At 41.6% G+C, this 24,895-nt stretch overlaps 1 protein-coding gene across 10 annotated transcripts in view; it reads right to left on the minus strand.

Moving 5' to 3' along the window:
• The window catches only part of celf6 (CUGBP Elav-like family member 6), a 245,313-nt gene that overhangs the window by 55,553 nt on the left and 164,865 nt on the right, over positions 1–24,895 (minus strand). For 9 of the 10 annotated variants that reach the window (XM_061765619.1, XM_061765614.1, XM_061765617.1 and 6 more), the window contains 2 exons: positions 23,661–23,789; positions 14,812–14,891 (listed from right to left, as the gene is read on the minus strand). In XM_061765619.1, coding sequence (XP_061621603.1) covers positions 14,812–14,891; positions 23,661–23,789 — 209 coding nt within the window. The remainder of the gene's footprint in view (positions 1–14,811; positions 14,892–23,660; positions 23,790–24,895) is intronic. The other variant, XM_061765616.1, reaches the window with a different exon arrangement.

A 24,895-nucleotide genomic window follows, 5' to 3' on the forward strand; every position in this document is an offset into this window, starting at 1 on the left:
CGTACATTGAACAACCATGTCGGATTAGATTTGAATTCAACCGTGATTCAAAAGTGCCATATACTGTATGAATCGGTCTTGAAACAGGTTTTGGTTGATGGTCAACTCAAAATGAATGGTAATAGTAATACTAGACCTCAGCTTTCCTCCTGTTACATTATATTTAGTAGCTATCAAAACAAAGAGAGCTTGCTGAATGCTGACAAATGTACAGTAAAACTACCCTGGGGAATACTGGGGAGCATCAATGCGGCCCCCGGGGGACATTTCGCCAGTCAGTGTTGCTCCTGAGGCCAGAAGACGTCTTGATTCCTCTCATTCTATGCCATTTTAATTAGTTGTATCAATACCCTGGCACGGTGGAATTAACAGAACTGTTTTATTTTCCATTTCTTATTTGATTCCATCGCACAACCTGACCTTTTTCCATGTCTTTCTCAACTTTGGTGGCCATTTGAAGGCACCAGGCGGTTTGGTTTAATGAGACTGACGATGAGCAAACATTGTCCTTCTGCCTTGCTGCCAGTGAAGCCTGCCCACCGTGGCGACGCCGCCTGGCATTTAGCTCACACCACCCTGCGTTTTCATATTCATTTAATACCTCGCGAAGGATGAATTGTGACAATTGGAACAGTCAAAGCCGGCCTGTGCTGTCGACTCAAAAATTGGGCCCCCGCTTCCTCAAGTCTAAATTTCACCTTCGATTGTGAAGAATCTGATGCATTCCGACGAGATGTGGGGTTCATCTTGTGGATCGACAGTTTCCATTAACAAAAGAGGACGAGCGAGATACTGTATGTCTGGGTAATGAAGGAACAGGTGGCGGCCGATGACAAAAAAAAAAGACAAAAAAAAAAAAAAAGCCTCTCCTGACTGGATGCAGAAAATCCCAAGATGACAAACAAGCAGAATAATAACCTCCAGCAACAGGAGTCTTCATACCTGGAGAGAAAATGAATTCGCTGAATTTGATAAGGGCCAATGGGGAGCCGTCACTTTTGACAGGTACAACGAAGGAATTTGCCATGGGTTCAAAAACTAATCTAATTTCTAAAACAACACACTTGACTTGTGAAAATCTCCCCATATTGGATTTTATATAGGCCGGGAAACGGGGCAATGGAACAATACACAGCAGTAATTGGGGGATTAGAACTCGACTACGCCCATGGAATGGCATTAGGCTTTATCGCTGCAGTCCTCGCGACTCAATTGTGTGTAAAATATGTGCAAACAGGTAAACAGCCTCATTTTCTTCCATCTAGAGCAACAATATGTAATATTACAGCAAAATGTTTCTCAAGAGGAATAATAAGCACAGGAATGATCAATAATAAAGTTTTACCTCCCTGCGGAGCAAAATACTTTTGAAGGATAAGCGAAAGTTTGATGACACGTTTAAACTCTCACGACATTAATTGAGAGTGTGTAATGAATTATTTGAATATATGATAGCGAGTTCTTTGGTAAATGAGTGAACTCCCACTGGGCCTAATGTTGCATGGCTGGTAAAACCACTAGGGAAGGTTGTCTCTCATTAGCAGTGCATGTTGCTGTCTAGGTTTGGCCTTTCTGTTCTACCCCCCAAAGACTGCAGCAGCTGCCGAGTAAAGCCGCATGTAAAGCCCAGAAACACCAAAAAATAGAAATACTGCCATTTAGACCTTTGGACAAAATGACAAGACTGGTCATTTACCTGTGATTTCCTTGACAATATACAAACATTTGTACAACATATGAACATTTTCGATACAGAAGTAATTGGAGGAACATAATATCGAGTAACCTGAGAACCATGGTCTCTACAAAGCTGCTGTTGACTCAGTCTGAACTAGTTTTCTGTCTAATGACGTCAACATGGCGCCGGCTGTGGGAAATTGAGCGACAATTCCCCAAATCAGCATTGGGCTCAATATATCACTGGACTAAAAGATGTTGACTATACTCCATCTCCAATAAACACAATTTCCAGCGAGTTATTTTCTTGTCTCAGTAACTGTGGTCTACATCCTGGATCTGGTATGCTGTTCCGGTATCATTACAAGCAACTTCAATTCCGATTCACCTTCCTTTTCAGACCATATGGTAATACTGCAACTTTTTCTACTAACCAAACCTTTTCCAAAATCAACCTCACCCATGCCATCACTTTTCACCAAATCAAGAACATTACTCTTATCAACAGCCTCCCCAGCACAGACTCACTCTCCACACCCAATTAACTGGTTACTCACTCCAATAATAATCTCCATCATCTCCTCTACACACTTGCTCCATTAAAAAACAGATCTGTATCGTTCACCACCTCTGCACCCTGGTTCACCCCTGCACTGCGACAATTAAAATCCAAAGGTCGTCAATTTGAATGGCTCCAAAAAAAACTGGACTCACTATACACAAGGATAAATATGAAGGTAACTCCAAGGCACTATTCTCCCTGCTTGGCAATATTTCATACCCACCGGACTCCATTCCCTCCCACTTGTATTCATCTGCTTTCTGTAATTCCCTTGTCATTTTTCGATGCAAAAATCAAACAGATCCCCACCAGTAACTTCCTCCTTCCTTTGTCCATCCGTTCCACTGCTGCTGTCCTTGTTCATAGCCTCTTCACTTCCCGCCTAGATTATTGCAACTCTCTCCTGTTTGATCTCCCCGCAAGTCACTACAAAAACTACAGCTTCTCCAGAACTCTGCCCTCTACTCCTCCAGCCCTACAACAACTCCACTGGCTCCCTGTCTAATTCCGCATCCAATATAAAATACTGATCTGGACCTTCAAGGCCATCGCCATCAATAACCTCGCCGTGCCAAATCTTGGTGACCTCCTTCACATTGCCATACCCTCCTGCTCTCTCAGATCTTTGTCCACCATCCTCCTCACTGTCCCTTCTGCCCATCTGTCCACTGTGGGGGACAGAGCCTTCAGTCACTCTCCCCCCTGTTTTTGGAACTCACTCCCACCTGACCTTGTTAACCCTTTTCAAATCCAAACTCAAGACACACCTATTCTGGACTGCCTATTCACTTTAACAATTCCCATATCATTTGCCTTTTAATTGATATTTAATGTTCTGTTATTTTTAATTGGGCTGCTTCATTACATCTAACTATGTGTAACTATGACGTCGGCACTCACCTAATTATTTGAATGTACCAAGGCGCACCTCTACTATTATGCCTCTGATGGCCAAAGGAGCTGATGCGAAGTTGAGCTCCAATCACACAGACCTCTGCTATCGCAATGCCTCTGGGCAGCATGAATAAACCAATATGACAATGGCCTGGAAACAGTACTTCAGAACATTCAGAGAGAGATTACACTGGGGAACACAATTTTTGTTTAGTTAGGTCTGACAGTTGTTTTTAACAAATTTTTGGTTGCGGAATCGAAATCTGATGTCAAATTTTCTCTATCACGTCAAGTTTTTGAACAAAGTGAGAACAAAACGGAACAAAGGAAATACATACCTATGTGAATAAAACACGAAGATGGAATAATTACAAGTTTTCAAAACAAAAAAAAACAGCATAAAACGAATTTACAACGGTATGCCCATGGTTACAAGGTTAAGAGAAAAGCCAGCACAAATCCTCTTAATTCCTACTATGCTAGCTTTCTGTTTGCAGATATTGATAGAACTGGCCTATTGGGAGCTACACACACCTCTCACCGTCTCAATTGTGACTGCACAAACAAGTTGCCACGTAGCCGTAGATGAGTCCAATCATAATCAGTTGGGAAGTCTTGCTACAGCTAATCAGTGGAAGTTTGCTTATTTGGAGGGTAAGATGTGTAGACAAAACTTGACGTGCTAGAAAAACTGACTGCAATTTTTGTGTCAGCATGCCAATTTTAGTTTTAATCAGCATAAAAATCTAAACTCAACAGAATTTTTTTTTTTCAAATTATTCCCCAGTTAATCCTACCCATCTATTGTTTTTCCATATCGGTTGTCCTTAATAGGGTCATGGGTGAGTTGGAGCCTATTATAGCTGGTTTTGGGTGAGTAATCAGGTGTGCCGAGGAAAATTCTCCAATTTCACAAAATTGGTCCAAAAAAGTATTTACTACAAATAAGTCATCTTTGTTCATCTAGCTATGCCAGTCACATATAGTGATTGGCAGAACAGTTGCATACTTTATCTACTCAGTGGTAAAAGGTACAATTAACTATCAATCATGATTGTAAGTACAGCAAATTTTGTGACATTTATGTTTGGTTGCGTGTTGTGAAATGTTCCTAATGTGAAATATATGTACCTTGGCTCAATAAAGGTAGGGAAACACAAGAGGCGGACATGTTAACCATTATCTCACGGTACTGCCTTTCTCCCATCCCCAAAAATACATACATAAAAAAAAAAAAAAAAAGAATGACTTAACCCTTGGTGGTTTTTTCCTCCCGATCATGCAATGAAATTTTGTCAAATGTCCAGCTGTCCACAAGACAACACTGTTGCCAGGAAAATAGTCCATGAAACAATGTCTCGCATTGACTCTAATCACAGTGTGGCTTCCATATAAAAGTGCGTGTTAGTGTTGCGACATTCGGACTGAGGATATCCAAAACCTCATGCAGCATGTCACAGCTTGAGATTCCACAACACCTCGCCGTGGTGTTTGATGCACTCCACAATGCCATAACAATGCTCTCTGGCTCGGTCTTATCTCTCATTAATCCACAAGTAGACTATCACACACACCTGTACACTCTTGTTGCTGCCAACGCTGCTGAGGCTCCACGGGGCCTGTCAGCCGCATAGTGACAGCCAACATGACAATGGCGACAATTTGCTCGCTTGCCTGTCTTACCCTCGGCGGATTCTATTTTGAAGTTCCGCCACACGCGTCTCTTTAGCATGACTCAAACGAGATTGTCTGTCTTTAGAGTTCACGAAGCACCTGCAGTCTGCAGTAAACATCAATGAAAACTTGAACACGAATTTGGCAGTAGTGGAAAGTAACGAAGTACAAATACTCCAGTATTACACTTACGTAGATTTTTCAGGTATCTGTACTTCACTTGAAAATGTATTGTTTTGATGACATTTTACCTTTACTACCTATATTTGAAAACAGATGTAGGTTCTACTCCTTACTTTGTCAAGATGGGCTTGTTACTTTTTTTAATCTCCGCGGCTGATGACAACGTGAAAAAAAGATCTTGGGGTCTTTAAATGCAGAAAAAACGGGACAGTAGCAAGTTTGAGAAACATGAACCAGGGAGCATTAACCTGCACATTTGGAGAAGCAAGATTTTCTCTATCCATGGTCTTATTTAAGATAAAAAGAAAAAAAAAACATTGCGACCTACAAGAATGATTTGTGGCAAATGAGTCGTCCAAAAAACAAAATGTTCTGGCTTTCAAAAATTCTCTGCAAATAACACATACATAGTGGTATTTCTTCAGTTATCATTAGCTAATTTAGCTTGTTGTTTTGTTTTGCTCATGTAGGACATATCAGTTCATGTAGGACATATCAGTTCATTCAGAATTTAGCTTGCAGCAAGGCCATGTCCAGTGATTTGTTTTTTTCTTCTCAGTACTAGCACGATGTACAGTATAAGTAAATAAGAGAAGGAAACTATTTTGTGTGCAGGAAAGTTTTTTTTTTTTTTCTCACTGTGCTAAATAATCAAAATGGGAATTTTATAGAATTGAAAGTATAACTATTTATACTTTTGTACTGAAGTACATTTCAGAGTTTGTACTTTTTTACTTTTATTTAAGGAGAGGAAAGAGTACTTTTACAAGAGTATTTTTCCAAGTATCTGTACTTCTGTATGTCTTTCAGGCTGCAGTGTTTTGGTGTCACGCTTATTTATGGTTTTGTACACGTGTGCCAGGTAACGCAGATGTGATGTGGAGAATATTAAGAGACTCTTTGTTCAATGTTCATGCACACCTCACAGCTGGCAGCAAGACACTGAATCGTGCCTCCTGCTAGAAGGTTGTTGACGACATGTGGCAGCGATATTATCCAAATTAACCGCACCCCCCATCGGTAGTGTCGCGTGCTAATAGCCACCTTCCCTATTCATCTGGGAGGAGGTTGGATTTGGGGCAGGAAGAGGATAACAGGTGCAGGGATAGAGGCGGGAGTTTAGTAAATAAAGAGTTTTAGTGAATTTTTTGCATGGTTACTGGCAAAGTCTGTTTGGGCATCCATTTGTTGCTGTGGGCAGTTAATCTGCAGCAGAGCTCAAGCAGCTCAATTGCTCAAGATAATGTAACTATTGCTAAGGCTGCAGATGAACGACGGAACTGTAGCAAAGCCTGTAAAAAGTAGACTTTACACGATCAGGATTTTTGGGACCGATCACCAATCAGCAAGTTTAAAAAAAACAATAACCGATCACCGATCCGATCACAAGATGGAGCAATGTGTCTGTTTACATGACTTGTTCATTTATTGTATATACTTGTGTACTCTATACTGTATCCATCCATCCATCCATTTTCTGTACAGCTTATCCTCACAAGCATTTAGATGACGTTCCCCACGACGTACTTCAGTTGTGCACAGACTCCAAATAACTTACGTGTTGTTTGTCTGAGACACTGCAAAATAGTCCCACACCAACGGCGTGTTTTTTCACCGACAAGATTGAAAAACTTATTGGCCGTCAGATAGTTACAGTACTGACAAGGATAAAAATAAACTAGCTTTTGGATTCACACGCAACGAAGACGCGGCGTTAAATGTCATGTGCGGAGCCGATCGATGACGTCATTGATCGGCTCGGCGACTTATGACATGAAGGCCGATCAGCCGATCAGCATAAAATGTTAATTATAATAATAATTATTATTATGTTATTATATACTGATAACACCGATCAGATCGGCGTAAAGTCTAGTAAAAAGTATTCCGTCCACTAATTTTTAGTAACATTTATCCGAGGTAGTGGCATGCGGTGGATTGGATGGCCATGTAGGTTATATTAAATTCATGAAAAATATCAACAAACGTGAAGCAATGTTAGAAAAAAAAAGTGCTGTCATTATGAGCAATTGTGTTAAATGTTTTCATTCAAGTTTATTCAGAAACATTAAAAAAGTATTTCATAAAACCAGACCATAAATGGTAAATGTTTTGTACCAGAAAGTAATCTTTTCACAGCTGTCAGTGTGTATTATACAGGTAACTTCAATCTTTTAAACTGGATTTATCAGAATCTATAAATCCAACTCGGTTTACGGCAAATATACCTTTATTATCGTCTGGTCCGCTATGGTCAAAATCAAGGCCCGGAGGCCAGATGTGCCCTGCCACATCATTTTATGTGGCCAGCGAAAGAACAACATATGCATCTATGTCATGTTTCTTGCTAAAATTCATTAATTCATGTTCCATACCGCTTATCCTCACTAGGGTCGTGGGCGTGCTGGAGCCTATCCCAGCTTTCTCTGGGCGAGTGGCAGGGTACACCCTGAACTGGTAACCAGCCAATCGCAGGGCACATATACAGTAAACTACTATGTGCAATTTAGAGCCTTCAATTAATCTATCATGCATTTTTTTGTTTGCTTGGAGGGGGTGGGGGGGTGAGAGGAAACCGGAGTACCCGGAGAAAACCCACACAGGCACAGTGAGAACATGCAAACTCCACACAGGAGAGGCCGGATTTGAACCCCAGTCCTCAAAACTGTGAGGCCGATGTGCTAACCAGTTGACCACCCTGCCGCCTCTTACTAAAATCTGTTTGAAAATTGCATATTGTCTTCACTTTTAATAATGAGGGATTCCAAACATTTTTTGTTCACAAACCACTTTTTCAAATCAATTGAACAATAGTTGAACAAATTGATTTCTTTAACTTCCTATTTCAAAACTAGTTACTCTCTTTTTTTGTGTGTATACTTTGTGTAATATTATGTAATTTTATGATAAGGCGATTATACATTTATATGGTTTCACAGCCATATTGGCTCTAGGAGAAACCATAACTACAGTATTGTCCGTGACAAAAAAAAGAGTTTGACATCCCTGCTCTAGTCAAGTTGTCTGCACTCACTTTATTAAAACAACATACAATATCATCTTTTTGGTCATAAAGTGAATGGAGAAGTTGTGGTCTAAAGTATTTGAAGGACAATTCTGTATACTCTTTCAAATCTGGCTTTAATATACATATGTTTTTGTTGGTTGCATTCCCGCCACGGTGGATGACTGGTTAGCACATCTGCCTCACAATTCTGGGGACCGGGGTTCAAAACACGGCTCGTCCTGTGTGGAGTTTGCATGTTCTCCCCGTGGGTGGGTTTTCTCCGGGCACTCCGGTTTCCTCCCACATCCCAAGAAAACATGCCTGGTAGGTTAATTGATGTCTCTAAATTGCCCCTAGGTGTGAATGTGAGTGCGAATGCTTGTTTGTTTATATGTGCCCTGCGATTAGCTGGCGACCGGTTCAGGGTGTAGCCCGCCTTTCGCCTAGCGATAGCTGGGATAGGCCCGTGACCCTTGTGAGGCTGAGCGGTACAGAAGATGAATGAATGAATGAATGGTTGTTTTGCTACTTTTAACAGAATACACAATGAACCAAATTCAGTGGCAAAACAAGATTTTCATCAGACAACGGCAATATTGATGATAGGCAAATCAAAGCAATTCTAATCAGTATGATAATTATTTGATGTTTTGCTCGTCGGTTTTTAGATTTCCTCCATGTGGTTTACATCTACTACATAAAAGCCTCTACAGGGCAGCTATGCAGAAAGTTAAACAGACTTATTCTCTCCTTTAATGTAATGCAAAAATGGGGCTGCATCAAAAAGAAGTGTAAATCACATCTGGTTTCATGGCTGCCAGGAAGCATCCGTAAATATTTATCGCGGCACATGAGTGAAGTGTGTGAAGAGTGAGTGTTTCCCAGAGATTGTGTGTGTGTGTGTGTATGTATGTGCGCGTGCGTGTGCGTGTGTTCTGCCGTGCATCATTTCTTATACTTACACGGCCTTGTTTGAGTGAGTCGGAAGCATATCGGATTCATAATTAACTGCCGTTAGATGACAGCTTCCGGTTCTGGTGGCCCCATTTTCCAGTTCCCAAATAAACACCATCCAGTGCAGCGCAGTGTATTTTGTTAAAGTTAACAAATACACCCTCTAACTTCACAATTCCTACGACAGTGCATTTGCTACTAAACCCCACAAAAAAAAACCACCAAAAGGACATCTATTGTACTGCAGTGCCCACTTCTACAGCCTCGTCCTTGCTTTGTAATAACAGCGTAATATTGTTGCCAAAAATGGCGGTAAATTGATAAATGGCATGTGTCTGACGCTATTATGAAGGCCTAATGGGTTCATAACAGCTAGGTTAAAATATTAGAAAAACAGTTAAATTAGGCTGCCTTAATAATCTGACCTTGTTTTGCAGCTCAATCTTAACTCCACAGAGTGCTTGTCAGTGTTATTGACATACTTGTTAACCCAGCCGTCTAGTTGCTGCCTTGAAACCTCCCTTGATAAGACTTTTAAATATTTACTATACGCTCTCTTAAATTGGCTAAACTGAACCCATAATTCATATGTGATGGTCCTTTTGTGAGCCATTTCTCCATTGGTGCTGTAGCTTGTGTGAAGCCTTTTACCTTTCCACATATTATTATACTATTAAGTGTTCAATGACTGCACTGTATCAATTATCTATAATACACAGCCCCTGGCTTAATTTTTGTTGTCTAGTAATGGCTTGGACCCAAGGGTTTGTCCTCCTTCTTTGAGCATTTCTATCATCCAGCCATCATCTTCATGGCTTGTAGAGGTGAGACTTTGGTATTATGGCAGACAGCTAAATGTATTTCCTCATAGTGGCTAGGGTGTTTTTTTTAATTCACTCAACTGCAGAAGGATGCCAGGCATTTCAGAGGTCCTCTTTGTTTGCATAAAGATTTGCGTAAGGATGGAGTTGGACCCGCTGCTGCCTGTTGATCGGTCGATGTAGAATTGTTACTTCTGTGTTAAAATGAATAATGGTGGTTTCTATGTGTGTCTCCTTTTATGCTGGGTTTCTATAATGCAGTGTAGTTGGAGGTGTGATTGACTGCTCTTGCAAGGTTACCCCGACTCAAGTGCACTTGCTGCATGACTCCGTGACCATTGGAGGGCCTATAGATCAATGAGGTCCACGGACACATTTAAGTCGCCAGTGGTTTTTCACCAGCACATTCTGTAAAAAGGGTGTACTGCTAACGTTTCATGATCCAGTCATGCACAGATCGCTGAGGCCTCTTCCACATATATGACATTCACCATGCGAGACTATTTGTGCCGCTTTTAAAGGGGAGGAAAGAACCTGCTTTGTTTGGACAGGATTGAAATTGGCTGTGGTGACGCCCAGACTAGCACAGACGTCCCAATTTAAATATGCTGAGGACCTGCCGGTCCACGAAATCACCAAAACCAGGCATAGCCCTCCTCCTTGCAGACCACGTGTTTTGGCAAATCGTTTTCTGACAGAATAAGTGAGGAAGCAATCTTGTCTTTGTGAGTTTTGATTGCAAACTACCAGCTCATACTGTATTTAATCACGTTGTCTTTTGCCACACCGGCCAAGTAACATGATGCTCGAGTCAGCACGGATTGTTTCTCTTAGCATACTTAAAGGGAACGGGCGACTGGTTAGAGCGTCTGACTCACAGTTCTGAGGTCCGGGGTTCAATGCCCGACCGCTCCTGTGGAGTTTGCATGTTCTCCCCGTGCCTGCGTGGGTTTTCTCCGGACACTCCGGTTTGCTCCCACATCCCCAAAACATGCACGGTAGGTTAATTGAAGACTCTAAATTGGTGTAAATGTGAGTGTGAATGGTTGTTTGTTTATATGTGCCCTGCGATTGGCTGCCAACCAGTTCAGGGTGTACCCCGCCTCCTGCCCGATGATAGCTGGGATAGGCTCCAGCACTCCCGCGACCCTTGTGAGGAGAAGCGGCTCAGAAAATGGATGGATGGATGGGTGTTCAAGCCCACGAGGCGCAGACAGTTATGTTTTTAAATACGTCGTCTACGAAATTACAAACACCCGGTCTAACCCGCCTCCTCGCAGAATTACGGACTTGTGCTAGTCACGAAAATAGAGCCAAAAAGTGTAGCGGTGGACCGCAAGATGCCCAAAGTGGTCTCTGAGTAACTAAGGGCAGTGTTTTACAAACATGTTTTAAACCAATAAATAATTAATAAAATGTGTCATAAATTCACCGGTCTCATTTTTTAATATGACAAAAACCTGGAATTTGAACAGGGATGTGTAACTTTTTAAATCCCCTGTATATGTATTTATTTTATTTTATTTTTTTAATTCTTTGAGTGTATTGCCTTTTGTGCATGTTTTTTTTGTGTGAAAGCAAGCAAAATATACATACATACATTTCTACCAATATGTCTTCTTCAACTTCCCTCCGATCAAAGTCTCTTCCTTTTCATTTGCATGAATTGTGTAAAAAAACGTTTCACATTAGCCTCTGTGTCGTTCTTTGACCGCCGAATGAACCGTTACTCGTAAATAACATCCCGTATAAGACATTTGCAGCACAATGTCTCCCAGGGACACATTTAAGAATGTGTGTGGTGTGTGCGTAGTCATCGTAGCTTCTGTAAAACTCGAATGGAAAGGCGATCTGTTTGCTGAGAAGCTAGATTGAATAGATGCAGAAAGAATGGATATAGTGCAAAAAAATGAAAGGATGCTGACTGTTGGGATCTTTTGTCTGTGTGTGGTAACAGTGAAAAATGTCTGTAGTATGTCTGTGGATTGTATATTTTAGGTCCCTGCACCAACAGTATAGATCAGTCTCTGTCAACAATATTAACTTTAAACATATTATACACTAGGGAATCATTTCTTTATAGGTCTTTATCTTTGTGAGATTACATTACCCTATTTTCACCAATCCAATTTGACACGTCAATCTTTCAAACGATGGTGCCCATCAACGAAGAGATTAGTGTGAATGTTGCAGTTTTGTCAGGACTGGACCACATTAATGAAAAAAAGAGCAAAGAAGACTTTTCTTGATAGAAAATGTGTTTTAAATGTTATGACTGACTTCAAGAAGATACTTGTCCAGTTCCAAGGTGGTCGACCTTGTAAACTTGCTACAGAGCTGTAAGACAATTGTGCCATGACCATCTAATTGCTTTTAAGATATTGTAAAATGTATTTTTTGGTAAAGCTTCAGAGTCACAATCAAATTGAAGTGCTAAACGTTTTGATTTATTTTTTCATCTTTAAAACCTTGCTGCATCCATCTGTTTTCACAAATCCAGAATTTTAGGCCCCTCAAAGAAGCGATCTGCGTCGTTATTTGGATGCCGCCATGGTCGCAATATTATCCAAACAGGAAAACATTTCTTTACAAAAAGACCAAAGAATACTTCATGTCTTCAACAAGATACTTTTCGAACTAGGTAGAGTTCACAACACACCATCTTTGTCTGATCACCTTCCTACTCTGCTTTTCCAAACAGTTTCTATTAGCTCTTCCCCCCCAAAATTGTATTGTATATTTTAATGTGACGAAGAAAGATGGCCTGGAATTGTCCAAAAACTCCTAATTTATACTCGATTTTTCATTCATGTCCTCTCTGCTTGGCTGGGTCACTTTATCTCTGATGGATGCCACCACTGCTTGCCAAGAGCAATTTTATATGGGGAGCCACCAGGAGCCCGCCGCCAAGAGGACTGACCCACCTCTAGTTCTCGATTTGTCTTCCTTCACAATCGATGTGATCACACATACAAAATTTTCCCTCAGGACTCATACCGCAACCCTCTGGAGGAAAGCTGAGCTGTGCTCGCAATGTAAACCACCCAAATAGCAGGTGAGAGTTTTATTCGGGCTATATTAAAGTTTTATGTGTTTGGAACAGGCGGCACGGTGGCCGACTGGTTAGAGCGTCAGCCTCACAGTTCTGAGGACCCGGGTTCAATCCCCGGCCCCGCCTGTGTGGAGTTTGCATGTTCTCCCCGTGCCTGCGTGGGTTTTCTCCGGGTACTCCGGTTTCCTCCCACATCCCAAAAACATGCATGAATTGGAGACTCTAAATTGCCCGTAGGCATGACTGTGAGTGCGAATGGTTGTTTGTTCCTATGTGCCCTGCGATTGGCTGGCAACCAGTTCAGGGTGTACCCCGCCTCCTGCCCGATGACAGCTGGGATAGGCTCCAGCACGCCCGTGACCCTAGTAAGGAGAAGCGGCTCAGAAAATGGATGGATGGATGGTGTTTGGAACAGTCCTAGAGACCTTCACATTAGCCGGAAATTGTGTACTCTTTCTTCCATTTTGATGAAATTTTTCTACCATAGATTTCATGTCATTTAAAAGACAGTAAGTTGATCTTAGTTTTTGGACCTGATTGTTTTGTTGAACAACTTTTATGGTTATGAGACTTATACAATTAATCTGTAAATGATTTGTATCCTGGCCAGATTTATTGATCTTTTGGCTAAAAATGAAACAAGTGCCAAGACTGTGTAATAATTTGTCTTTTTTTTTTTTTTTTTTTTGTGATATCAATGAGGGCGGCACGGTGGTCCGACTGGTTAGAGCGTCTGCCTCACAGTTCTGAGGACCGGGGTTCAATCCCCGGCCCCGCCTGTGTGGAGTTTGCATGTTCTCCCCGTGCCTGCGTGGGTTTTCTCCGGGCACTCCGGTTTCCTCCCACATCCCAAAAACATGCATGGTAGGTTCATTGAAGACTCTAAATTGCCCGTAGGTGTGAATGTGAGTGCGAATGGTTGTTTGTTTGTATGTTTCCCTGCGATTGGCTGGCAACCGGTTCAGGGTGTACCCCGCCTCCTGGCCGATGATAGCTGGGATAGGCTCCAGCACGCCCGCGACCCTAGTGAGGAGAAGCGGCTCAGAAAATGGATGGATATCAATGAGTGTTTGCCATTTCAATGTTTTTTTTTTTTTTTTAATATTTCAAATTTTTAGCGAAGTAATCTATAAATCACAGTTTTAGGAAACACAATCTTTTGCACCTTTTTTAAGAATGATGCTCATACTATGCATGTTTTTGGGATGTGGGAGGAAACCGGAGTACCCGGAGAAAACCCACGCAGGTACGGGGAGAACATGCAGACTCCACACAGGCCGGATTTCAACCTGAGACCACAGAACTGTGAGGCAGGGGTGCTAACCAGTCGTCCACCGTGCCGCCTAAACAAGAAACTGATTGAGCAAATCCAATTTGAAATTTTGATTCAGCACATCAGAATTGTCCTAAATAAGCCCAAAAAAATATTTAGACAGTAAATCTTGTGACCAGTGTAATGAAATCAAATATACGACAGAATGACAATGATTTATAACATAGGATGTGCCTGAATGGAGAGACTATGAATAATCCTGGACATTATATATATATTTTTTTAATAAGTTATGAAATTTAAAAACAAAAATTGGGGGATGCGGGGGATTAATCTTTGACATAACAATGTAGACTCTTATTTCTATCCAAAATATACCCATTCACCGAATACAAATGATCTCAGTGTAACAATGCTATCCTGTAAATAGGTTTGTGCATAAATTAAAACAACTGGAGATAACTATCATTCAATCTTGTCCTGAATTACAAAAATGTTTTCCTCTGGAGGTGACATAGAGCTGACTTTGTAAATGTGTTACTCTACGTTGGAATGTTCGACCAGATCAGAATTGCAATCTAATCACATTAGCACAGGTCCGTAAAAGAGAGCCATGTTGTCAAGAATGGAGAAAAACAAGACATTTCTCATCATTAAACCATTAAAGAATAAGCACTATTAATGCTAATGCTGTTGGGAGAGTGCATTACTTACAGGCATGGTCTGTCCACCGTGCAAGCTGTTGATGGCAGCCTGTGCTTCTGCGTGGCTGGAGAATTTGACAAAGGCACAGCCTGCAAACACGCACACACAAAGAAAGGCAAAACAACATCAGGCAGATGGCCTTGGATTTGTCAAGTAAAAAAAAAAAAAAAAAAAAAAATCACCAGTTATTGTCTTCACGTTATCTGATCTATAAATATATTCTGGTCACTTGTGTGTTGGGATTGTCGCTAAAGGCATTAGCGGTGTGGAACATCCCGTCCCTCGCCCCAGCAGCGCAGATTTGATTCCACAGACTTGTTTGTGAATATTAATCTGATTAATATTTACACATTGTGATTTGTGTGCAGTCACTCATAAAGGAGATTAGCACAACAATAGCGCGGTCTTATAATCGGCCTATCCGACGGAATCTGCGCTCGCTTCAAATTCAAGATGTTGGCGGTGGTGGAGGAGGCAATCTGGGGAGGGATGTTTTGGGGTTTTTTTTTTGCCTCGAAGGACGGCGAAATCATCCTGAATCTGTTGTGTGGTTAAGGCTCAGGAAGGAAGAGTCAACATGAGAAGTTGGCCAGAACACAAGAGAAATAAACGTCGGCAGCAGCGTCGTGGAGCTTTGCTGGATTAACGTTTCAAATGACATTAAAAGTGATTCAAGTGGATCATATTAATGCACGTTGGAAGTTTAGATATGCTATCCACAAGATCAAGTGTTGCCAAAAGTTTTTGTTGACTTTTAATCCTACAATATTCACATTGAGATCAACTGTATTTGAAATAATTTGACTGAGAGTCCAAACTGTTTCCATTATAAAACGTTTATTAACTGTCCAGGCAATGTTCAAAGAAGACGTACTAGGCGTTTTTCTTCACAATTTAAAACAGTTCTCTGTTGTCTGTGTCTGTCAAAAACACCTGAAGGATCAAGATTTATAGCACAATTTAAATCTCATGCAACTGAGCGACTCTACAGTATACTGCATGCCGATCTTTGTACTGCTTACCATGATGACCGGAGATGGTGCGCGGGAGCAGAGCCAAAAAAGCATGTGGAGAGTGAAGAACTCTGAGTCAAGAATTCGGTGTGAGGTTTGGTAAATTAGCTCCACTTTTATGCCCAAGACTTGGAAGCTAGGCTGGGTGAAGTGCCACCGTTTTCAAGTGACTGTCAGACTACTAAGAAAAACTATCATGTCAAACCCCAAAACTAAGCAGGGCTGCACTGCTGTTGGATGCATGGATTAGCATTGCGTGACACGATTATCAGCGTTAAGTGTGTTAGGTGACGTGTTTCTTCACGAAAAGCTGCTCGACACAGCATTTTATCAAGTCAACTAGAGTAAGAATGCAAATGGGAATGAGAACATACCAAATTAAAAGCAGTAACAACACTAAACATCACTGAGGCATCACTTCTGCTCATTCACCCACATGGCTACTGGTGATCATCTCTGACTATCAAGATACTGAAACACTTGCTAATGCTGGACTCTGTAATCCTTTCAGGAAAACGAAATACTGCAGAAAGACAAAAAAACATTCAGAGTTAATCCTTTGATGCTGGCTGACATGAGGTCAAGTGAGGTGCGCTTACAGCTCACGTGATATGATGACCTATGATTGGTCAAACACCAACATTTTACAACTTTTGGTGCATTCAGACTTCAATATACCTGTCCTGAACCACAGAGAGATACAACACTGCACAACTTAAACATGTGGTGTGCTAAAATGGAAGTGAATTGTAGTTCATTTGGAAACTACCTTGAATTAATTAGCTTTACCATCATTGAGTACTCTGTTCGATCCTATTTTCATCCTTGGCCTCAGGTCGCTCATGTTTTAACTTTAGAAGGCTATCTAATTAACAACCTTACGGATTTATTCCGCTTCTTTTCATTAATCGAGCTACAGCAGTGTTAACGGAATCGGGCACACGCTTCTTGAGCCGAGCACCCTGGAGATGTCGGGATTTCGGATTTGAAATTGTTTTGCCTTTAATCTGTTGATGATTTTACGGTGGTTTTGGCAGGGGCCCTTTGACTTTGACTGGATTTTGGGGGTATTTCCATTTAATTGATTATCAGATGGACCTTGAGAGCATGTTTGTATATGTGTGTACACACACACACACACAAAACACAAATCTTCTGTGGTTAATAACTAATTAGCTTTGATAAAAAGTCAATAATGGATGCACGGTGTACAAGTGGTTAGCACATCTGCCTCACAGCTCTGAGGTTGGGGTTTGGAATTTTGGCTCCTTCCTGTGTGGAGTTTGCATGTTCTTCAGGTCCTCCGACATTTTAAAAAAACATGCATGGTATGTTTGATGAAGACTCGAAATTGTCCATAGGTGTGAATGGGAGTGTGAATGGCTGGTTGTCTATATGTATATACGTATGTGCCCTGCGTTTACAGTAACTGGTGACCAGTGCAGAATGTACGCCCCCTCTCGCCCAAAGTCAACTTGGAGAGGCTCCAGCTCACCCGCCACCCTAATGAGAATAAGTGGTATAGAAAATGGAGAGACAAAAATGACCAATAATTAAAATGCCTGCCTGTGTCTATAAAAAAACCAGACTTTCTAAAAAGCTAAATCCAGTCAAACTGTCATCATACTGTATGTGACGTCACGTGCGACATAAGCAAATGTTGAGATGTCAGCTTGGTGAGCAGCTAAAAGGTTTACTGATTTTTTTCCTCTCTTTTTTATGCCACCACAGAAGCTGAACAAAGAGGAACAAAGGCAATGATAACCATTGAACCTGAAATGCAATTTATGGCAATGTAGTAATGGTTCACACGTCTCCGTCGTAGCTGCTCAGAACAATATGCCTAAAGTGACAATGAACCAAAAAGAAAAACATAATTTACACCAGCACATCTGCCTTACAGTCAGAAGATCCGGGTTTGAATCTCTGACAGAACATCCCTGTGTGGAGTTTCGACAGTCTCCCCATGCTTAAGTATACGTGTTTTCTGCGGGTACTCGAGCTTCTTCCCACATTGAAAAAACATGTATGTCCGGTTAATCAAAGACTTGAAATTATCCATTGGTGTGAATATGAGTATGAATAGTTGTTTGTATGTGCCCTGCGACTGGTTGACAGCCAGTCCAGAGTTTACCCCGCCTCCTGCTCAAAGCTGGCTGGGATGGGCTCCAGGTCTAATAATATGGATGGGTGGATGGACGGACATAATTAAATATGCACAAACTCGAGGTAGGCCAATATCCCCTGAATATATTGTGTTCAACTTTGGAGGTGGTTATTTTTCTGACTTCGTAGGTAACTTTTCCAAATCAAAAAGTTTCAAAACTTGGGGACATTTGCGCTGTCCCCAATCAATAGAAGACAAAATCCACTTTCACCTGAGGCTTTCCAGCCACTACAAAAGCAGCGTAAACTGTTTGTGTGGAGACATTGAAGTGAGCAGTAAAAGGCCATGTGTGTTTTGTTGTTGTGTCAAATGTCCTTAAAGCTGAATAGTTCTACAGAGGGGAACTGCAAACGTCAAAGAACACTTTGATTCTGTCCCCCTTCCTTTTTACTTCACTTGAACAGCCCTTGGGGGAATCGAGGCAGGAAGGGTCTTCATTTGTCTGACTGAAAGATGTCGGTGACTTGAAGTCTGCCTTTGAAAGAAAAAACAAATTTGACCTTTTGAAGGAAAAATGATGAGGTTCAATCTTTCTTTCAAGAAACCTTTGGTTTTATAGGGCAAGGTAAAGTCTGGTTGTTTATCCAACAAGAGATCCACAATGCCAGTGAGCATCTGAACCATACGGCACATGGCCCAACTATTATTATTATTAATATTACTATTTTTATTATTTGCTAATATTTGATCTGGCCAATCACACAATTCTTTAAAACAAAATACAGGTGCGTGGTTGAGTGGTTTATGACAGAGTTCCGGTCTTCTGGCTGTGACCTAAGCCAAATTTGTTTGTAAATCAGACTGCGCCGTAGTCTATCACTATCCTGCGCTAACGCAATAGTTATGTCTTAATTACAGAAAATATTTGTCTTAAAGCCACTTGTCGGCCAATAATAAAGCAATCAAATGAAAAACAGTAAGTAGGTACAGTGGTAACTTAATGCCTTACTACGCAAACTATAGTTCCATTCATTGAACAACATTTGTATCCTCGAAATGACGTGTGCTAGGACCATTGTAAAACGAGGAATCTGTGTACTGTGGGACCTTGAAGCTCAAATGCCCCGGCAGGTGTACAATTTGGGGTTTAACCAACATTTTGCAACATAATATGCCCAAAAGTTGCGAGTTTAACTTCTTACAGTGGGAAGAGAACATGTGAAAAGAAGCATACGGTTTGGACGTTTCTTATTAAAATTTCTGTGACAACACCCCAAGGATCAAGTACTTCTGAAATTCTCGTTACTACAGCCTAGTTGATATCTGTCACTTTTTTTTTGAGGGGTTGGGTGGGAGGGTAGCAAGTTAAATTTTTTGGGGGGTGAAAAAGGGAATGCATTAGGATCTCCTATGACTGGTGTGGTGCCTATGAACCCATGTTTGTGCCTTTTGACAAGAAAAAAGCAATGTGTTTAGCTGCGACTACTACGTTAGCTTCTCACATTAGTTGCTTGCTCCTAAACTGCCATATGCTGATCACTTGTGATCAAAGGCTATTGTTATATGAGTTTACAGTATTATGTTTAAGCGTTTTACAATTTATTAGGAGTTGATTACGTTATTCTTGTATGACATCCATCCTTCCCTTTTAAATGCTTGTTCGTGGTCTGTGGTTGAGCTGGAACCTATCCCAGCTGCCTTTGGGCTAGAGGCGGGATACACCCGAGACTGGTCGCAACCCAATTGTAGGGAACATAAAGACAAACAACCATTCACATCTATATTCACATTCCTACATATGGATAGTCTAAAATGTGGGATGAAACAGGAGAAAAGACACACAAGGGGAGAACACGCGGACACCACCAAGAAGGGCTTGAGCTGTGATTTCGCCCTGGAACCCCTTGACTGTGATGCAGATGTGTTAATCAAATCCATACTGTGCTGCCCTTGTTAAATCATATTTCTTCGTAAATCTAGTATGGCCCTCATTGTACTGAAAAAGGTTCCCCACTCATGTTCTAAGGCTTCATTGTCATGTCAAACATCCACTCAGTTTGACTTTTTTCCCAATGTGCAGCCCAGAAAGAAAGGGTAATGCGGTGCCAAACATCTCCAATTAAATAGAAGTGCCACAACCTTATGAATTATAGCACGCGTCTTGAGTTTTTTTTACTTTAACATCTCCGAATGAGTCGCGGCGAAAGTGGAGAGGAGAGAGATTGTATTGCTTTCAAGTAAGGGGATCTCGCCGCATTGCCTTTTGAATTCCCCGGGTAGTAATATGTATGCATGAATTCCATCCGGCTGGATGGGTGACATTTATAACACAACTTAATTATAGAGCTAAAAGCCATCTCTCTATTATTCCTGACAACTCGGGGCTCTATTCAATTCTGGCAGCAAGCGCTGAAAGTAGTTTGGAGAAGCAGTGCGGTGGGGAGGGTGTGAAACTTCTTGGCCTTTCTATTGGGTGGCGAGGGCGGTGCTGAAAGGCTTCCGAGTAGCACACATTTACATCAACATGGCAGTCGGCCTGCATCGCGGAGTAGATAGCGCAGTCAATTTCAAGGCCAGCCTCATTGGAATTCCACAAGGCTCATCCAGAGCTTGTTGCTGGGTAAAATAAATTGCGTTTATAATAACTGCACGGGACTGTTGTGCGGTGAGCAACGTGACGGGACACAAGGAGACATTTTGTTGTGAACCTCAAAAGCTACACACCATATTTTCCTGTAGGAAATACTGATATTTGCAAAGGCCACGTCTCCATGTCACAATGCTTTTAAGGCAGTGTCACATAATTGGGCTAAGAGGAAACGCTCTGAGACTTGGAGAGAGGACCTTCAAGACGCAAACATAACTTCTGAATCGAAAGACAATATCCAGCACAGACCAAAGCTACCAAAAGAAGACATTGAGCGAAGTCAAGAATTTCAGATTAGCTCCCTTGGCAAGCGGAACAACATAATTTTCTTTGTGCTTATAAAAAGACAGTTGTATGCTTTACTGTATTTTGTCCGGATCTTGAAACTAATGTTGTATCCATTTGTACTTAGTTTTCACGGTGTTTAATGACTGCATACGGTGTCTGGTGATACCCATCTGAAAAAAAGTGAAGCAGCCATCTGAAAACGTCACGGCTGAGGGACAGCGACAGTATTAAAATAGTGACGCAAACACAGCTGACTTTGCAGTGTAATTCAGTTTTTCCTTCATTTCAATGGTGTTGCTTTGTTGCCGCTTTAGCCATGTTTTATTTTCCTGTACTGCATTGACTTTTGCACACTTGGCCACTGTGCCATCACCTGTACTTTTCTATCTTGCCAGCAATAAAAAGCCAAAGAAAAAGCAAAATACACTTAGCAAATTAGTGTGTAGAGCTGACTTCGCGGTGCACATTCCATTTTTCACAAATAAATAATACATTTTACTGAGTAGCCATGACAGAAACGGGTGTAGCACCTTACTTTATTGTCACACTTTTTTCTCTGAGCTATCACTGGTACCCTTGTGTGGTGGCATCCCAAACAGAAAAAAAAGAAATACAACATTCTTAATATTGTTTTAGCCATATTGTACTGAGCAGCCATGACATGTTTGACACTTTTGTTTCCACGTTACAGCTACATTACAAAAAGGGACATTTCGGCTTCTGTTTTTATCATACTTATAAACACATTTATGGAGATATTCCTTTCAATCCTTGCTGTCTTGAAGTCTAACAAAATATGATGACATCTCATTCAAGTTTTTGTCCAACCTTTGAGGCATGTTTTCCCCGAAAATGTTAGCTGAACTCTTGTATGACTTTGGGGCTTTCGAGATTTGGAGGATCCACTGTACTGCTGACATTCCTTTTTGTCGCAGTGAAACGCTATGGAAGGAATAAAGAAAGAGTGAGAGGGAGGTAATGAGTGAGAAACGAATGCCACTAGAGGAAACATATGGCGCACAAAGAGAGAGAGGAGGCGCGAGGAGGGTGAAAAGGAGCGAAAGTATAGCTCCTGTTGAACACGGCAGCACCGGCCCGATTTCATTTTATGTGCTGTCAATCAGCCCAAAGCATCTGAGCAGACGGGAAGTTAGAAAGGGAGGGAGGGAGGGGACATGAAAAAAGTGGAAGCAAGCGGGTTGGGAGGGGTTGGGGGTGGACGAATGTAGTGGGCAACACAAAGAAAAAAAGGTGGGATTAACAGTGAGAGTAAGTGATGTAGACGCTGAAAAGCCCGTGGTTCGATACGAGCGAGACTTTCTCATTGATTTAACTCGAGGACGCATGGATTATCTACCGCTGCCGTTCCGTCACACACATCGTCGTCCAGATGGACACCTCACAGCTTACAGATCAGTTCAGTTAACTGGTGTTTTCAAGGGTACCTAATATTTTACCATTTGAGTTTTGTTTTTTTTTCGACTATGGAGAAATTTAAGAATCGATTATGAATATAATTTCAGTTTGTAAATTCTATTTTAATGGGGTCGGAGAACCACTCTGTATGTTCTGAACTCCTGTTGAACATGAAAATTATCGTTGAAATTCAAATAACATTCTCCATGACTCGGCCAAACTCGGTGTTGAATACACACTATAATAATATTGAAAAGGTTTTTCCTTGGTCCGGATAATCGTTCAGCGATATCTCAAAATCGGGTCTTCGAAGAGGTAGAAAAATGCGTTTGTGGCTTTAGTGCAGCTTGCGTAGCCTCAGCACGGCATATTTAGTGAGATCCAGGGGCACTGACCAACTCATAAATCCTGAAAAAAATGTCATGTCACCTATATAGAAAGATGGGATGTAGGCTATGTTTTCTTTATTTAACTTTCATTTCATTAATTTATCATATTCATTATACAGTGATTCCTCAAGGGGAAGCTCAATTTACATAATGCTGTGTGCATATTTTATGTTGCACACCACACACAGAACCAAATCACAGTGTGTTAGTCTGTTTAGTTAAAAAAGGCAAACATTTACAAAATTCAACACCCCTGATTATAAGACATCAAGGTGTTTCCTGGCGACACGGTGGCCCGACTGGTTAGAGCGTCAGCCTCACAGTTCTGAGGACCTGGGTTCAATCCTCGGTCCCGCCTGTGTGGAGTTTGCATGTTCTCCCCGTGCCTGCGTGGGTTTTCTCCGGGCACTCCGGTTTCCTCCCACATCCCAAAAACATGCATTAATTGGAGACTCTAAATTGCCCGGAGGTGTGACTGTGAGTGCGAATGGTTGTTTGTTTGTATGTGCCCTGCGATTGGCTGGCAACCAGTTCAGGGTGTACTCCGCCTCCTGCCCGATGACAGCTAGGATAGGCTCCAGTACGTCCGCGACCCTAGTGAGGCGAAGCGACTCAGAAAATGGATGGATGGAAGGTGTTTCCTGCTTTATTGAGAGTCAGTGTGACTAAACTCCGTTTTTTGGACATGATGATCGTCTGGGGAGGGATGATGGCCATGCGGGGAACAAACACCCCATGTTTCAGATAACAGGTGTGGGAGGAGGGAGTTGAACTGGTACATAAGAAGTAAGACGTGAATGGAGTAGTGAGGAAATGGACGGAAGTGTTGGGGCACCAAAACAACGAGGGAGCAAGGGTCAACTTGTGCTGCCTCAAGGACGATCGAGCGGAGGCGGCAGAAATGGGGCTGGACACACAAAAGGAGGGACTGAGGGACTCTGCATGTGTGTGTGTGTGTGTGCGTGTGTGTGTGCGTGTGTGTGTGCATGCGCCCTGACCCTTACTGGTCCCATCAGGACCCCGCAGGACGGTGCATTCCTCGATCTGGCCGAAGGTCTCGAAGAGCCGCCGGACGTCATCCTCGCTCTGCTGCTTGCCGAGCATCCCCACAAACAGCTTCCTGTCTTCTGGATCAGGAGAGAGGAAAAAACAACAGCTGATGGTGGCATTCTGCTGAGCCAAGAGGGGCTTGTGCAACTCCACCCCTCTGCATCCCCACTTCAGCTTTTTAGCAGAAATCAGCCATGCAAAGCCAACAGTGTGCCATACTGGCATACCTCTAAGCTATTTAATGCTGTCACAGTCAAGTCTCCTGTGCTGTACAGTCAAAGCAAAGACAGTGCATCTGTTTCATATGTCCTTTTACAAACCAAACATTACATTACTCATTTCTGTTACTTGTTTATTTATTTTTCAGTAGTCCCTAACTAGCCAGGACTGGTAGTAGCCAGCGATGGGTGTAATAAACTGATTTATTAATATATTTTTCCACAATGAACAATTACACTTTTCTTTGGTTGCTATACACAATGAGATAAAGTAGAACTACAAGCAAAGGGCCTAATTAGTTTGCTACCTAAAAGAGCTGTTGCAGAAATTGAAACAGGAAGTCAAGAAAGAGAGGACAGTTTGTTGCAGGTCAATTTTGAGCCAAAGAAAAACAAAGTTTATTGGAAATATTTTAATATTATTTACAGTCTCATCAGGCAATAAACTAGTCGGGACTGGTAGTAAGTATCTAGGGATGTGTATAATGCATTAATTCATCAGTATATTTGTCAAAAACTCTTTAAAAATGTTTTATACACAAGGAATGTGGTAATGATGCATGACCCGACATGGAGTTCACTGCACGGCAGATACCAGCAGACGGCCTAATTGGTTTGCCACCTAAACGGGATGTCACCGAAATAAAGACAGAATGTCAAACCATTTACTTTTACTTCACCAGTCAGGATTGATAGTAGCTAGCAATGGGTATAATGAATCAATTCATCAATATTTATTAGCGAGTTTGTTAAGAATGTTGCAGTTCATGTAGAATTTGGTCACTATACAAGCGATATATTGGAGGTACCAGCAGAAGACCTAATGGGTTTGCTACCTATACGGGCTGTCGTGGAAATCGAAGCAGGACGTGAAAACGAAGAGAAAAAAGTTTGCAAAGACATTTGTGGGGGAATTATTGAACTACTATCTTTAGTCTCGTTCGGCGAAGAATTTGTCAGGAATG

This window comes from Phyllopteryx taeniolatus, chromosome 2 (assembly GCF_024500385.1).
Source record: "Phyllopteryx taeniolatus isolate TA_2022b chromosome 2, UOR_Ptae_1.2, whole genome shotgun sequence".
In the NCBI taxonomy this organism is placed as follows: Eukaryota; Metazoa; Chordata; class Actinopteri; order Syngnathiformes; family Syngnathidae; genus Phyllopteryx; species Phyllopteryx taeniolatus.